The 18100-nt window shown below is 36.9% G+C and overlaps 1 protein-coding gene across 2 annotated transcripts in view; it reads left to right on the top strand.

Moving 5' to 3' along the window:
* Window positions 1–15674, top strand: part of LOC121329866 (alpha-parvin) — a 41617-nt gene extending 25943 nt beyond the window's left edge. The window contains exons 12-14 of one of the 2 annotated variants that reach the window (XM_041275822.1): window positions 774–846; window positions 2602–2695; window positions 15347–15674. In XM_041275822.1, coding sequence (XP_041131756.1) covers window positions 774–846; window positions 2602–2678 — 150 coding nt within the window. In that variant the 3' untranslated portion in view covers window positions 2679–2695; window positions 15347–15674. Of the gene's footprint in view, window positions 1–773; window positions 847–2601; window positions 7984–15346 lie in introns of those variants that run through there. The other variant, XM_041275821.1, reaches the window with a different exon arrangement.
* The last annotated feature ends 2426 nt before the right edge of the window (window positions 15675–18100 follow it).

An 18100-nucleotide genomic window follows, 5' to 3' on the forward strand; every position in this document is an offset into this window, starting at 1 on the left:
CCATTAGTGCAGTGTTTCAAATGTCTGCTCCAATACACTAGGGACTGTAAGCAACGTTTACTCGGGCAGATTTTATGGATAAGACTCATCATGGAATAATCCATTTACGCAATCTGTTTACGCAAAGCTTTCATTAGAACCTTTCCTGTGTATAACTAACACTCTGATCTGCATAGCATGTTTACACTTCAATGAAGTAAGGATTCAGCGGTCCTTAAAATCCGGGTACCACAGTCATACTACATTTTCAAGGCATTGTGGAAATCTGGCATAGAGTTCATCAAAGGAACGCTGTTTGTGGTGTTAAGCTAGCTGAGGCTTGTTGTCTTCCCTCTTGGGACACATGGTTGCATGCAAATGGGAAATAGCTTGGGGCAGCCTTTTGGAATCCCATTGGGCCTGCCTGGAGAAGCAAACACAACTGCAATCAATGAAACTCACATGCAAACACTTTCAGGATGTTCTCTTTAGTGGAGTCAAATCGTTGCTTGCTGTTTGTCCTGCTGATAACTGTGCTGAACTTTACATTGGGTTTCCATGCTCATAATGGCTATTATCTTTTTCTATTGAGAAAGTATTCCTGCTAAATGGGCAAAACCTGCACACAACAATAAGATTTCGTGTCAGCAAAGCTGCCACACCTAAGATTTGCTATCCTTAGCTATGGCGCAGTTTACCAAGTTCAAATCACAATAAGATTATGCAATCCAGCATGCTTGCCCAAAAGCTGTGCCAGTAGAACCTTAACTTTCATCACTGGTTCTGTCTTGCAGGTGCATAACGTTTCCTTCTCCTTCGAACTGATGCAGGATGGAGGTTTGGAAAAACCCAAACCCAGGCCAGAAGGTAAAAAACCCTGAATTTTGTGCTCTTGTGCAGAATGACCAAAAGTGGTCATAGTGTTGCCGGTATAGCTGAGTGTGTCAAGACTGCAGCATATTCAAGTGAATCTTTATGAAATAGGATTTGAACAATAAAGAGGAACATTTCTGTATACTGAAGAAATGGTTCTCCCACACTTTGATTGTGCCTCTTCTGTTTGTACCCAATTCAGTGCACAAAATATTCCAGTCAATTCAAGTAGGCAGTCGTTAATATAAAGCTGGACGAGTGTGTTAAATGTAGTTGCACAATCAGCTTTATTGTTTCACAAATTGTTGGCATTACATTCCCTTTTCACTTGTTGGACACTACAGTGTTTCATTCTTATATTGCTGTAGACTGGAGCCATATATATGCAACTTGAAATGTATCGGGTAACACACACTGCAAGGGCAAGCCACATATTAAGAGTGACACTGAGCCCTGTTCACAAAATGAACTAAAGTTCTTTCATAGTCTGTTTGTAAGAATAAAATACAGTTTGCTATTGGTGAAACTGTTCTAGACTGCTGTTAAAAACAACAGCTCATGAGTTAGTCCATATCCAAGCTTGAAAAAATTAGTGGTTGCTTGAGAAACAACTAGATTTCCACTTGCAAGTTTGCTGAAGGAATTCAGGGTGGTAATCAATGTCGAATGATCACATATGTATTTAGAACCATTTAAACACTGTGCAGACTTGAATCAGTGCTATCCTGCCTTCCTGTGACCTTATTGACTGTGTTCTGCTATGTGGTTGAATTTTTATTCCAACCCTGTGCATAATTAATTAAATATATTTCAACACGATTTACTTCTAAATCTGTTGTCAAATGTAATGCAAGAATATTATGGATAATTAAGTCATGGCATATTTTATATAGGCGCCAATGGAACCCTGGTCTCTACTGGTGGAAGCAATAACTGGTAGTTTAAAAAATATGGAATCATCTTCAGAATTGTAAATAGGTCTGAAAATCATGTTTGTGGATCTGAATCAAATGAGACTTGACATGCCAACCTTGAAGTTAAACCTTGCTTGTGGCATCCTAGCTGGCACAGTTAAACTCCAGAAGATCCATGTGTGCCTTTTACTGTTTAATCTGGGCCTTTCTGTTGTGGCCAGCACTAATAGACATATAAGTGATTGCAACCATATGACATTTGCTTATGCATGTTATATTTGAGCAACAATTGCATTTCAAGTTTAAGGTATAGTCATATCAAGATGAAATAAAAATAAGTAGTGCTTGCAAATCCCAAAGTCATTTAAAACAGAAACACACGCAACAGTGTACAAAACCAGACAGGAATAAGCTTTATGCGCTGCATCAAATAAAAGACTCAATAGAAGAGATCTTGTTCTGAGAGCATCATACAAATAAATATTATGAAGGTGTAGACAGAACGCAGTGTGCTTTGGCACGTGGGCAGAGTGTTTGGTAGGGTAGTAGTTTGGGTGGCGTTGTAAATTCAGCAGCACAATCATTTTTTGTCAATAGGTGGCGATATGGTGCTGCATCGTCCTTCTAGAGGGACTGTTTTGGTTTATGTAACTGCCAGGATATCTCAGCTGTTGAGAGAAAACAGGATATTCTTTTAAATGAAACTTTAACAACACAGCACAGTGGGGTTGCCTAGTTGAGAAGGCTATTGTTTTTAATGTTTTTTATGTCTGTGTTAACAGCAAAAACCTGCTCTGTTGATTCCTGTAATGACAGCTGTTTTGTTTTCTCACAGATATCGTGAATTGTGACCTGAAGTCAACTTTGAGAGTGCTCTACAACCTGTTCACCAAATACAGGAATGTGGAGTAAACAGGAAGTGACTCGGGGTGTGTTTCCAGAACAACGACTACTGTCAGACTCAAGTTGTTTATTCTGCCTTCCTGTTTCATTCAATGCAATAGAAAAACATAGCCACAGTACAGATACAGTAGGTAACTGCGGCTTAGTGGTAATGTAAGCCTCAAGACACTGTAGTGCCTATTTAAAAGGGACCACAGAATGTAAACAAAGCAATAAAATGAGGCCCATAGGAAGAATACAACAGTACTATATAGTATACCCCTAAATCATTCATATATTTTACATTCAAAACGTGGTAATTGTTTGCAAGTTCCTAAATTGAAGTATTTTTATGGTAAAATCCACTGATCTAGTGGATTTTTGTGCTGAAGATCTTTGTGTTCCTTGCTTGTTTATACTTTATACAGGAAGTACAGGTTTTTGTAGATTGAAAAAGTTGAAGTTGTTTCTTCCTGGTGTCCTGGAGACTGGAGTGAAATTGAGTGACAGTACAGCACAGTAATTTCAGACCATGAAGTAGCAACTTTGACTTCTTTAGCATCTTTTTGGAAACGCCTCCATAGTCTACAGGGAAAAATAACAAATAAGTAACGTAAACACAGAAACAGAGAAACAGGCATATGATACTGTACGCTAGTCCTAGTGAGAGGAAAGGAAATTATTTTAAAGATTTTGAAACCAGCAATTAACGTTTGTTGTGCTAAAATGAAATGGCTTCTGAAGGTAGCTGTACCGTATCACCAGTTACAACTAACTGAAATCCCAGAAAGCAAGTAACTGCTGTACTAAACCAACACTGACAGTCTTTCACATGTTGAGCACTCATTTGGTTCACTGCTAAGTGCCTTTTATCTGAAACTCAGTTTGTTTAGAAACCATACAATTAATAACGACACCGGTATAGTTCTTAAAATATAAATTTGTATTTATTCTTAAATATTAAAATTTATTTATGAATGATCATTTGAAGAGAGTCCAGAGAAGAGGATCAATTCTTATAACTGTTGAAAACAGTTTATTTTTTTTTTTTTGGTAAGAACACTCTCATGTCATACTAAATATACTTTCCCACATTTTTTGTAGACAATGTATTAACACTAAATGTGTCTCTTTGTATCCAGGTTAAATGTCTAATGGATAACTTACTGTATGAAAATCATGATACTTGCATTGGGCTTTGTTTTATGTTTTTCTTTTTTCAGTTTTGCAGTTCAGTATAAATCGTGCCTAAGAATACTTACTGTATTGGACAAAGCCTTAGCTGTGTAGTCTTTTGAGTCGTGTGTGTAAAAAAAAAAAAAAAAAAAAAAAAACCTTGAGGTGCTACAGATATAGAATCCTATATTATATTATTGTACTCTCATAATAGCCCTCAAGGTCTTTTGAGAAATCGTTTACTAGCGCTTTCTCCACAGCTTTCATGTGAGTCTTGGCGCTTGGCTGAAAAGCATTAGCAACGCTCTTGAGATGCAGTTGGCTCATTTAAATTGTGTGTACGTTGTCTACGGTAACAAGCTCTGGTTAAAATGTATTTTTTAAACGGTAAGGTATTTTAAAACTTTGGAATACAGTACAGGGTGAATAAGTAACCCCTGTGGATGAAACAGGGAACAGTATTTAATATAATCAACTACTAGGGCATCCATGAAATCATGATAGTCTTAAATACACTGAGGTTTATGTAACACATTGTATCTCTATGCAGTCTTGGTTTGCCATTTCAATCCTTTTGCAACCTAATAAGAAAAGTTATTTGACTGCCAATATTTATTGATTTAATACAGTGAAGTATGAAGTTGTTTAACTGAATGCTGTCCAAATGAAAGTTTCACAGTAACCCTCCAATCTGCATGCTTCACAACCCTGTCAGTGTAATGCAACAAGAACAATAGCACTGTATTTATGGTTTTTCTTTGTTGCTTGTATTCAGCGGCTGTAAATGGGCCCAGTTAAGTGGGTTTTAACAATACCTTTCAATTACCCACTGTTCTGCTGTATATGTATTATCATTGAGCCTTCGGGATTATAAGCTTTTACATAGGCAGCCTTTTGACAGTGGAAATTACAGAAAAGAACAGTTTTATGTAATTGAAGAACTGGGTTAAGATACTCTTCAATAGGAAAGAGCCACCATTAGATAACAATTACTCCATTTTCCACCATATGCTGTACCCCTGTCTTATATATATTGCCATGAAATTGGTACAGGGTGTTCAAATGAGCCATTACTGTCTTTACATGTAGGTTCCTTGTGCCAGGATGAAGGCTGAATCTGTTGTTCAGAATGAAAGAATGGAGGTGTGTGTACCAGTGAGTGACCATTTGCTGTAATTGTATGGTTTCATTGATAAAATTTGGGCATTTGTACCGTTGGCGGATGACAAAACTACTAGATAATTGCAATATTAATAGCAGGCATCACTGTAATTAAATGCTGCGAGTTTATATTCCTTCTATTAGATTAGAAAGGCATGTTAAGATAATTACCTTTTTTTTAAAATACACATGTTATGTAATTACCTCAGTTGTCATAGTATTTTTCTTAATGAGTACTAGACTACTGTAAACCCTTTAATAAGACTTAATTAGCGAGTCTTATCTTTTCAGAAAGAGCTTTTTTTTTTTTTTTTTTTTTTTGAATTTTTCCTTTTTTGTTTTTTTTACATTAGGCATTTGCATTCCTATTTGCATAGAAATTTAACAGCTGTTTTTTTTTTTTTTTTTTACTTTTTTAAATGGGTAAATAATAGTCTAGATTACACTGGTCAGAAAGTGTCACCTGCTTGGGGTTTGTTTCACTGCTGATCTGTAGCTGTGTGGCAACTGTGATTTCTCTGTCATGCCGATAGTATAATTATCTTAATCTAAATAATCTAAGCCATATGCATTTTAATAATACTGTTCTGCAGTGGTGGTTTCATTTTTTTTTTTTAAATCTGATATTCCTTTTGAGATTATTTTGAAAACCATACCATGATCTTTCCAAAAAAAAAAAAAAAACCCTACATTCACTGGGATTGCAGGAGTTTGAATAAACAAATGCCATCAGTGGTCTATTGACAGCAGCTTTTCACAGGGTGAAAAAGTCATAGCTAACTGGCTTGTTTCTGAATAATAATCTATGACCTTAAAAAAAGCACACACCTAAAGATCTTGCCTTTGGGGACTATTATAACCATTATCCTCACTGTTGAACGTAATGGAGGAATCCCACTGTCAATATATTTTATTATGTGTTTCTTGTGGATTGATGATGCACACAGAATAATGAACACATATGTTTCAGAGTGTCATTTTATGCTGTACTATACTGGGGAACCTCCCACTGACCGATGAGATTAAATTTAAAGTAATTAATTAAAAAGTAATTAAAGTACCCTTGGCCAGTTTCATTCAGGATTAGGGTGCATGTCCTTTCCCTCATTATTGTTCCTATTGGTTTATTGATTATTGATTCAGAGTGATTATATTTGGACTCAAGTCATTCTAGGTGTGAAATGTTGGTCCACCAGGTGGCGCTATGCAAAACAATCAATCAGTCTTCATTTTATATAGCGCCTTTCATAGTGGACCGCCATCACAGAACGCTTTCCAAGATGCAGTAAAAAAACAACAAAAAACAATGCATAATACATTAACAACAACATTCAAGGGGAAGTGATTGGAAATAGCATGAGGAGAAAGGAAAAAAAAAAACATGTTAGTTTTGTAACTCATTGGTGACGAAAGAAGGCGGCAAAAAATCTACTTTTTTTTATGATTTAGAGGATTTTATCTGTTGTATCGTCTTACTTGATAAAGTATTGTCACATTGCTGTGGATCTTGTGCCCAATGAGATAAAACAGAAGTATCTGCATTTTTGTATTGTTATTTCACATAAACCTGAGACGTACTATTTACATTTATAAAAGGGAAATTAAAGTATAAACATGTGGGGGCCTATAAAGGGGATTCAGTGTTTATGAAGGGAGTAGCAGATAATGAAAGGAGATGTGTGGTAGCCCTAGGTGACTCACAGTCTAGTCATATGAAAGATATTAACCCGTTTTTTGGTAGCCTGCCAAGCAAAGCTGATTTTATGGAAAAAGCTTTTAAAAAAAAAAAAAAAAAATTATTTAGTTTATTTACTGTACTAAATACTATTCTAAAGTTGCTCATAGTTTTGTAGAGTAACACGAATACAAGAGTTTAAGATGTTTTTTTCTTTCTCCACTTTATATAGTTCGATGAAATGTTTACAGATTTCCATGTAAAGTAAAATTGTACACTAAAGTGGGCTGCATATGTGGTCCCTCCAGATTACATGATCAAGCCCTTTAAAATAGGGTTATGCTTGCTGGAGTTATTTACAGTATATATTTTTTTTATACACAATACTATTAAATAAAATATATTTATTAAAAGTGTCTGGTTGTTAAAATACTACACAGGTCATGTATCTACCACTTGCTTCTAATATTGTACCAGCTACAGTGTAGCTTTTCTTCTGGTTCAATATATACTGTAGATTATTAACAAACTGATGCCAGTGTGGGGAGGTTAGACCATCACACTGAGAGGATCTCAAGCTCATATAAGTACCTGAGAAATGTGAGCCTGTGTGTTTTAACAAGAATGATTGAAGGTCACGGCATCTTTTTCTTAAGTAACTCGAGCAAAAAGCGGGGCTTTAAGGACGAATCGCATTTTCAATAATAAAAGGGTTAGAGTAAAGAACCCTTTATTACTCTATGGATTTAATGTCATTTGTGACCAATTTACAAGACACAACCTAATCTAGCTTAGGAGTTGATGCTGGGCTCCAGACACAGATGAAGGGGAATTTAATAGAATGAAATCCAAAAAGAGGAGCACCTCAACCACCCCCCTTCTAGGAACAGTTGGGCTTTTGAGAATCAGTCAGTAAATGTGTTTAGAAAACTGCTAAAGGCCAGAGTGAATTTATAGCCTGTGCAGGACTAATGCATTGCTGTTCAGTGAACAGGGTGCATATTACAGGAAATAAAGAGTGCTTGAGAAAAAACTGAAAATCCAACGTATTAACTTGCTGGTCCGCCTTGCATTTCACCTGGAAAGATAGTAATTTGTGTTTCTAGTGTAAAAAGGCATGGCTAAGGCTGCCCAGGGGCCCTATACTGTCACATGGAGTGAGTCATGTGAGCATGGTTTGATTCCTGCTCACGCCAAGTTGCCAGTCTTGTATTGGGGGAGAAACCGTGGCGATAGTTTCTTTCACCACCCTCCAGGCTCCCAACATGCCCAGGCCGAGACCTCTGAGGCTGGGCCTTTGCCTTCAGGGTTCTGATTGGTTAGACAAAATGTATGAAAAGATTCTTGAGCAATAGATGTTCAACATTAAACTGGTTGACTGAAGATGGCAGGATTCTGTTGGATCCTACCAGGTGACCTCTGACCTCTGGCAGGTTCACTTTGTTTTTGGTTGTTTTCAAACTGTTTTTATCATTTATCTGTAGTACTACCAAAAATTACAAGCAAACCCTCTCATGAAACACATATAAAAGGCAAACATACTGTAGTTCTTAGCCGACACTAGTGCTGTTTTTATAGGGAGACCATTAAAATACTCAGCAAAAGACATAAGAAAAAACACAAAATATTGGAATAATGATTCTAAACAGTAAAAAGAATCACACAGATGATAGTGAATCCTTCAGACTTTGCTTTCAAATGTGCCACACAGAGTGATTTGCACAGTCTGTTTGTCATTCGTTCTGAAGGTATCCGAGTTTATGCCAGGCATGACTCTGGCTCGGGTTGTTGTATTTTGTGAAGTAATGATTTTATGGGACTTTAGCTGGGTGTTCGTATGGATGGTAACATTTATGTGATGACTTCAGCAGGGGCAGGCAGCAGAGAATGCATCCTGTACTATTCATTGTAAAAGCGAGTCCTCCAAACTGGCACTTGAAGGAATACTTTTTAAGGATCTGTCAGTTATTCACATTTTTAAACATCCAGGTTTTTATTTTTTTAATGCGTTTTGACATCTGCCCCTAATTAGGTTCGCTGCCACTTCCATGTATGGCAAGGGAATGCTTTGTTGAAGGCTGACAACACTGTTCTTATCACAACATTTATTATCAGTCCTATTTATGACATAAATAAAAGGTCACTCTAAGAAATTAGGTGATTCTTCAGTGTTTGCTTTCCAAAAGGGAAAGATTTCTTTCTTTTTTTCTTTCTTTATTTTGTTTTCTAAATTACTTATTTGACTTTTCCTTTATTTGTTTGATGTCATTAAAACACCAAGTAAACTGTGTTATATTCTTTCCCACGCAGTTCATAATTATTGATGTTCTATTTAATAAATGATCTGCACTTGTGCACATTCATGCCTTATTGATGTATGTCACTTATTTGGGTTTGCATTTCAATAGTCACAGTAATTCCATTGTGTTCCTCTATACCATTAAACACACACTCTTAGGGTACAAAGTAGTACATTTTTCAGCATTTTAAAGGTAAAGTGAGATATTGACAGTTTTAAGGCATCTGCTGAAAGCCACAATACAGTTTAATTTCAAAGATTCCATAGTACCGTTATGAACAGAAATCTGAAGAACCTTTGCATAGGAAAAAACAAATGAGCACAACCAACCTGAAAAGTCTGCAATTTAGATGAACATTTTAAGCAAACTAACAAATCTTGCGTCTATTCACAGCAGCCTGAAGTGCGACTCAAGTAAACAGGGCATGGTTGGTTACATAAATGTAATCTACCGAGTTCTCCCTCAGCCATTCCACAGATATTCTTGCCCGTTAAAATCAACATTTCTAAATCTTGTGAGCTGGGGTCCAGATGGCTGCCGAGTGGAGAGGCGATGGTAGGCTGGAATGGAGAGATGAAAGTAAGCAGTTTTTTTTTGTTTTTTTGTTCACTGGTTATGATCATCAAAAGACAGCTCCGATTTCAAGAGCTTGCATCTCATTTCCAAAGCGTTCACCAGGACTGTCTGCATATCAACGACTTGATTATATTGAACCCTTCCTTCCTCTGATCTAAATGTTCCTAGGCCCAGGTGACACTAGAATATCTGTTCAAATTGGCATTCTCCAGTTTCTAATTAAAGTTCATGCCCCCCCCCCCCCCCCCCTGTTAGTTTATAGATTGATAAATATCAAACAACACAACATCTGTTTTATTCTAGTTACATAAGAGTTTATGATGCCAGGCTCTAATTGGCTTGGCCATTGGAGGTTCTACACATCAGCCTTGATTCAATAAACTGCTTCGTGGCTGCTTTACAATGGCTGTGTTGGATCGTGCCACTGTCATCTGGAAAGAAGCGTCGGAGAGCATCACATCATGCCTTATAGACAATTACCATGCTTACCTTGCCAGTTGATGAGGTAAGCAACTCATGGCTATGAAACATCTTGGATGAAGAACAGAGACTGCAGCTGAATTATGGTATCTATGAGGGGAGACTAGTTTTATTTGTTCTGAATGAACGGTGGTATAGTGTCCTTAAGTTCCTTGATTACATCAGCCACATAGTTTGTGCCAGTAGTAGTAATTTCTTTGTGCAATTTTGGTATTTGAGTCACTTGGTGGTCAGGCTCTCCACAATCAGGCTGCCTTTGAAAGGATATACTCGTGTCTTTTCCTATTTTGAGTCTTACTACTTTGTGTCCATTTTGAACAACTAATTTAGGGAAATAAAACCATTGCATGGAAGTTCCTGTTACAGTTGCAGGTGGTTTTGGCACCTGTCCTGCAATTTCTGAACATTTGACAGTGTATTTAAATGGGATTCCCATGTGTTCACACATTACCTGCGTGCCGAGGATTCTGTAAGTGAAAATCCTCATCATAAAAGACACTTGACTTATGCATTTGCAAGCCAAATTAAAAAAATAAATAAAATGCTGACCTTCATTCAGCTTTTTTCCTGGTTTCTAAGACTGTCGGCTTAAGTGCCACAAACAATGGTGGAATTGTAAACCCATGTACAAAGTCAAATATATTTAAAATGGACTGCTGCCTTTATGGTATCACACAAACCTATAGAAAAAAAAAAAGAAAAAATTGATTTATTGGGGCTTTTAAGATTACAGCAATGAAATGGCTTTGCTTTGGCAGTATTTCAAATCAGAGTTCTTTTAGACAGATGTGAAAAAAAGTTTGAATTATTTTCAAGCAGATTAACCCTTTAAAGACCACAGCACTATCAGTGTAATTCCATTAGTGCCCTTCATTGTACGGTTTCACAGACACACACTTTATAGCAAAGGCAGGTTTTTGATTGATTTGAGTGTATGAAGTTATGAATGTTCTGTCAACATAGATTTAAAACTTAAATCTAAAATGTAAAACTCTGTATCTGGGTTTCACAAATTGAAGGGTTTACCCAATTAATACAGTGCATTGTTTTTATAATATTTATTTTTTAGATTTATTGGCAAAGGTCTAGTCATTTTTTATACATTATACAGAAGGAGGACATTCATAACTCACATAATCTTTGTAGAAATATTTAATTCTATCATGGCATTGGTTTTAAATTAACTCATGAATTTATATTTTCAATACATAAATGCAAAAATATTGGGCCATGTTAGATCTTACCACTAGATGGCAACCATTCACATGCTTACATCCCATTTGAAGTGACCCAACATTTGATCAAATTCTCTTCAGATCAATTACAGATTATTACATTTTGATTAGGCTCACTGTAATTCACTCAGGGGCAAATGACTCGCTAGATAAGAAAGGTTAGAATAGCATTAAATGTCTGCATGGGTTCACTTAAAATATTGGGTTCTTTTTTTATTATTAAATTAGATTTAGGATTTTGAGCAAGCTCCATTTATCAAGTGAGGAAAACCAGTGTCCTCTTTTGTTGTGTGTTTTTTCAGGCTGAACAGCATGAATGGTATAAAAAGTCAATTCCTCAAGTCACAGGCAGAGAAATTGTATTTCTCTGGGAACAAGATAAGGCACTGTGCCTTACTGGCATGTATAGAAACTGTATAGACCTGTCATAATTCCTGTGTAAATAATGTCATAGAATTAAAGCACTATTTGTTTCTAAGTTGAATTGTGCATTACAGTATTTAACATATCCCGTATTCCCTATTCCAGTAATGAAATCGACTAAGTGTTTCTGTTTGACATATGGGTCATGGCTTTGTACTCTCTGTTGCTTTCTGCTGTGAATCTGCCTGACATTGTATGGATTTCATTAAAAGAAGAGGGGACTTTTCAGATCCCCTGCAACCTTCCAGTTCTTATCAGAAGGGTTTGAGTACTCTGGGTATGTTTAAACTGAAAAGCTTCTCAAGACTTGAAGCCCAATTGGATTCCATTTTTAGCTGAACGGAAGAGTCAAAGAGAAAATGATACAACTGGAGAAATATGTTTGTTGGATTCAATTAAAAAATGGTCCATCTGCTGATGTTCTTCTTCTCTCCCAATCAACATCCTCTCCTGACAATGATTCTCCTCAGCAGATGCTGTTTTCTGATCCGCTGAGAGAACAGTGCTGAGGTCTCATGCTGAAGACCAGGCAAGAGTATCAGCTAGTTTTATGGGTCAGTGAAGGGCCTTATTTATGGTTGTTTCTGCTCTTCTATGTTTGTTTTAAAATGATCCTTATCTAGTGTATTATATTATTTTTGTATTTACATGGCAACAACTATACATATTTACTAACATACTTGAAAAATACACAAATATTAAATATAAGCCACAGAATTCATAATTTTGCGATATAGACAATATGCATTGCAGCAAGCAGCAATCAAATACCCCTTGATATTTTACAGCTAAATGTGTGTTGGTGTATTTACTGAGCTATACAATGCGTTTGTTAATTTGCCTTATTCTAAATGTCACCTGACGAAGGCAGTGTGGCTTGCTTTAGTGTAGAGCTGGAGGACAGGGAAGTGGGGGCTGGCAGGCCCTGGTTTTAAATTTCATCTCAACCCGGGAAATTTTTTGTAAGAGGCTTGGGAGCCCTAATTGTACTGTGACCCCCCCCCCCCCCCCCCCCCCCCCCCCCAAAGGCATTCATTCTGGTGCGTCAGTTTGACACCCAAACGTTTAAAGGACTACACAGCCACGGTAAAATAGATTGGAAATTTAAGCAGATCAGTTGGGTGCAAACAATTGCAGAGTTGTACATTGGTGTTTATGCGGTCTTGTTTGTGTGTTTGTTTATGATCCAAGTTTTGTTATTTGTAATTTCTGTGTGTTTTTTTTTTCTTAGTGATTTTCTATTTGATTTAGATACACCATTAGTATTGATGTTTGTTTGTTGAAATAACTTTTTAAAATCCAGATCTATTGCATGCTATTTGCAGAATATAAGTATGTGCTTGACTTAATTCTAGTTTGCCTTTGGCTTTACAGTACAGTATTCTGCATTAGAAATCATTTACATTTTATACATGTGTTTCCTTTTTTGTTTTCTTCATGCTGAGATTAAGCAGAGCTGATGAGTGAGGTGCTTCATTTGTTAGCCACAAGACTGCCGTATGTTAGGTTTAAAATGAGACGTTTCAAAATGGACTTGATGGCAACAGCCTCTTGAGAAAGGAAGGGGTTCATTTGGGTCACCAAACATGCCTCTCATACATCATTGTATATCCTCTCATAGAGCTGACAACACACCAAGGGTATAGAACGCTGTGAAGGTGAGACTAGACCTTGTACCATTTGCTAGCGAAACCAGTTCAGAGAAATAAAACCTTTGGTTTCTGCTTGTAACTTTCTGAACAACTAAACAACAACAGCTCTACTAGTGTTACATTGTTATCTGAGGATATCTCTATATACAATTTTACATAATTTCATATCAGCCTGGCTGAGAAATATCCAGTAAGTTAAAATGACTAGCCCTGGTCGTGAGGCAGAAAGTGAGGCAGGGACAGGAATGGAACTTACATTAAGAGTCGCTTGCCTGACACAACCTTTCCATCCGGTTAGACAAAGGTTTGCGATGGTTACCTGGCTGCTTTATATTTCCTGACAGTTTTAGGATACCAAGGCTGTGGTTTTTCTGTGCCAGGATACCTTCGGGCCCATTCTGGTTGGTTTTGGACAGGGAACGCGTGCAATGCCTCTGCTCGTGCTTTGTCCTCTCTGTGGAGTGTCCAGCTTCACAAGCACCAACAATTCAACATGAAATCAACATTTAGAAGGTCTGGTGAGGGCAGCAAAGAAGACCCAGAACACCAGCTTTGAAAGGTTAAAGGTCTCTCCCAGGTGTTGGGGCATATTCCTGTCTGCCTCTCATTACGATAGAGTATCATTTCAGATGTAGCATAGGCACATATTATACATGCCACCCTTTCTAAACCAGAGCAATCAAGTGTTTCCTTCGAAGGATTTATTTGAACATTTCAGATGGTTCCTGGCTATTTTGTGTGCTGGCAGGTTAACAATTCAAATATAATTTATATACAGTACATTATTTCCAGTATTCATTTATAGCAATATTGGTTTTACTCATATATTGGTATATAGATTATATATATATATATATATATATATATATATATATATATATATATATATATATAGTAATCGTGGGGAAATCACAGTATATATACGTGCATAGATATTCCAGTGTGTTACTGGCACACATGTTAACAATTGCATTCTGTTTGTTATTTTCCTTTTTTTTAAATAACAAATGACTACCCTGGGAACATAAGTGTTGACATTATATAGCAGATCTTTCCCTTGCTTTTCAGTTCGTGCTTCCTGTGTTTCTGCATAGTGAATGGCTCAGTCTTCCCCTCTCCAGTGCTGTCTTTGCTACATGAGTCATTACATCTCAGCAGACCCTATGGGAACAAAGCTGCAGTTGGTTAAGGTGTATTAATATACAGGGTGTTATAATGTGAAATTGGGTTCCACATGGCAGCTTGTTACCAAATCATTCCCAGTTGACACCAGAATGACTGCATTACACATGTAAAATGGAATCTGAAGAACCTGCTAATGTGGAACGGTAAGAGAGGAGAATTGGGGATCTGCTGACATTGTATTTCTGCTCAGCCTGTTGACCATTTGTGTCCCAAGGTGACCCCATATTGAGGGACTTGTAAATGCAAAAACAACATCACGCTGCCTCCATTCAGAAAGCATCCCAGTCTTTCTCACTGGAACTGTTTCATAATTATTGCACAGCAACAGCCTGTTGTCTGCTACAGCTCCTTACTATGAGTCACAGCTAAGTGACCTCATCAGAAATATTTGATTGGCAAAAGGCTTGGGATTTCTAGTAGAAATCCAGAACAGAAGTCATTCGACGCTTCGGTGGTTGAAACATTAATGATGATAATGTTTTTTTGTTTTTTGTTTTTGTTTTTTCTCTTCAAGCACGCAGATTTTTGAATTAGCGCCTGTACCTCTTGCCTGTAAAATGTTTGATGAGGAATTGTATTGCACTGCAAAAAAATTAAATTGCAAGAATTAGTAGTTTGGGAGCAGTATTTTTTTCTGTCATTTCTATTTGCTGTGGGTTTAATCCATCTGTTAAACAGAAAGCTCCAGTCAGGGTTATCCTTTCATTTTAATGGTTATGATTACGAAGCAATTAATAAACAGACATACGAAGGTATTTATGGTTATACTTCCTGGTATAACCAACTTTTAATAGTTAACTTTTGTAACTGTTTTTTTTTTTTTTTTTTGCAACAGCAGCAGCAGCGTTTGCTCAAGTGACGCCAGGCCCCAAAACAAAGAGCCAGAGAAGTTTGTCCACACCTTCACTTTGCGTAAATAAATACACCAAACCAAACAGCGGGACTGAATTGTAAGTGCCAGACTCTACACGAGAGAACAAGCCGTGCCATGATTAACTAATGCCAGACCGAAGTTTTTTCCATTAACCAAGGGTCCAAACAAGGAAGAAATCAGGTTGTGTCTAAATTGTTTGCCAGGGACACCCAAGATCATCGCCATGGAGCTGCGAAATTACATTCATTGGGTTACAAAGGGGCAATAACAGAGGACTTGAGACTCTAGTCTTCAGCTAGTCTAGATAATCTCCTTTTGATTCCAAGGTGTTCATACATATCTAATACACGTCTTAATGAAGTCAGAATATTGAAATTATTTGACTGGGAAAATCAATGCACCAGGTATAGGATACAACTTTAAGTATAATAACTGTTTTATTCAATACAAAAATCTGATTCTCAAGAACAATAAATCGATCCTGCAAGTGTCAATCAATATTGAAGTGACTCACAAAAGACAGTTCAGAAATTGACAGACTGTATATAATGTATGTTTTCATCTGGACAGGCTAGTTTATGTCTGGAGTACCACATCTGTGTTTGATTCATACTGTACACTGCAGGCTGCACACCATAATCCATTTAAAGTATCTTCACTGCAATCTGAGTCGTCATTAACCTGTTCATCAGGATTCAAATCCGGGTAATCTGAAAGTTTAGCATGTACGAAACAATGGATATTTGAGTTTTCTGAGTAATATCTAATGAGTGATCTTTAGTTTACCCTTAGTTGTCACCCAAACAATCCTTAAGAAGTAATAAGCAACACCAAATATCAGTTTATTTATGTTTTAGGTTTTATATACTCAAATATATTGTGGCAATGGTATAAAATAAAAGATACCGTCTGTGCTTGCCTCGACATGCTCATACAAGCTTCTGCCATGCGCCTTACACAAGCGTGATGGGTGGGAACATATACCCTCAAGCCCTTAACCAAGAAGAAGCTTTTGAAATAGTTTGCCGTCAGATTTTGATGCAGTGTTGCTTAATCTTTTTCAGTGTGGTCATGCAGGGGCCAGTTTTCTTCTTGCATAGGGTTACAATGAGGTACATGGGGGTGTAGTACGGAAAACTGAAAGTTTGACTTTCACTGTCTGATGTTTACCATGCGTTTCCATGTTTATACAATCAGTGTGTTCTTCCGTTCATTTAAGATATTCTTTTTTTTATCATTCTTTTACTACACTTGTGTATTCCACAGTGCTAAATTCCTATGGAGGTCACTAAGGAAGAGACCCCAGGATAGAGTTTGGGACTATGACCTGCACACTTTCCTGATTCTAATAAGAGACCAGATAAAGGCCAGATAAAAAGTTTTTCTCTGGGTCACACTATTAACTACTCCGAATGTTAATTTGAGAGCTTCTATTTTGTGATTTTGTCAGTTTGAAAGGAGAGCGCTGTGGCCCAAGATGTTATTGGCAGGAAAAAGGCTCAGAGGCAGAGAAACTGCAGTTTTAAAGTGCTGATGCGCACATTTATTAAAAAAAAAAAAAAAAAAAAACCAAAAAAAAAACAATGCACAGGAGCCAAAATAAAATGCTCAAACAAAAGAATTCAAACTGGCAGGCTGAGAATTCGCCTTTGCTACACAGTTTTAAAACTCCACAAAACAAAGTTTTTTCTTCCTTATATATATATATATATAGGTGGTCATTTTCAGCTTTTACTTTAAGAAAAAAAAAAAGATAGACGAATACCAAGATATGTAGTGAGAAAGTAGTCTGAATGAAGCTATCCGGCAGCAAACTCCCCATCCCTAGCTGATCTATTCAGAAATACCAGAGTATTTAAGTAAGAGATTCAATATTTTCTCGAAACTCAAAGCAGCCCGTATGTTCAAGATATCTGTCAACACTACTTAGAACAGAACATACCTTTCCTGGTTCATACTCCTTGTCGTCTCTTTTCGTTATGCAGAAAATGAAGTTTGCCAGGTGTGTGTGTCATTCTTTTTTATAGTCACAAAAGTGTTTTTTTTTTTTCTTAGCAGGGGGCCACAGTGTAAATATAGCTATTATATACATAATATATATGTAAGGTATAAATCACAAAGGGCTGTGGGGCTCCCATGAAATATACATAGGCCTGGGTAGTGATTAGGCCCAAGAGGAAGCCAAGGGTGGTGTCTAGCCTTGTCTTTATCGACAGGAAGACATTATTGCTGGTCTTAAACTCGCTGTCTACAGAAATATTAAAACTTCTGTTAAAAAAAAACGATTTAATCCAGCTCTCAGCGTTCTATTATTGGAAACTATACTGGTTGCCAGTTGAACTTCTTGCACTGGCATAAAATTCCCCCAGAATGCTGTTGCGGTTTTCTGGACTTATTTCCTTTAAACTAATCTCCATATTTCGTTTTCTTTAAGCCAGTGTTTAAATACATTAATAACCTATGTTGTAGTTTTTTTGTTGTTTTTTCGTATTTTTCTTCTATTTCATTTAGCTGTGCCTCATGTATTCTTTGTGTCTACTGGAGACAGTTGCTGTAGAACTTAATTATTTTTATTTTTCAGGTGCACTACTGTCATGTCTGTGAAAGTTGGCCCTGTACCAGTTCTCTTGAGTTTCATCTACATATACAAATATATGAAAGAAAATGGGCGGAACTCATTTTGTGGCTGTGGATTTATAACAATAAAATAAAATG

This window comes from Polyodon spathula, chromosome 17 (genome assembly GCF_017654505.1).
Source record: "Polyodon spathula isolate WHYD16114869_AA chromosome 17, ASM1765450v1, whole genome shotgun sequence".
Taxonomy (NCBI): domain Eukaryota; kingdom Metazoa; phylum Chordata; class Actinopteri; order Acipenseriformes; family Polyodontidae; genus Polyodon; species Polyodon spathula.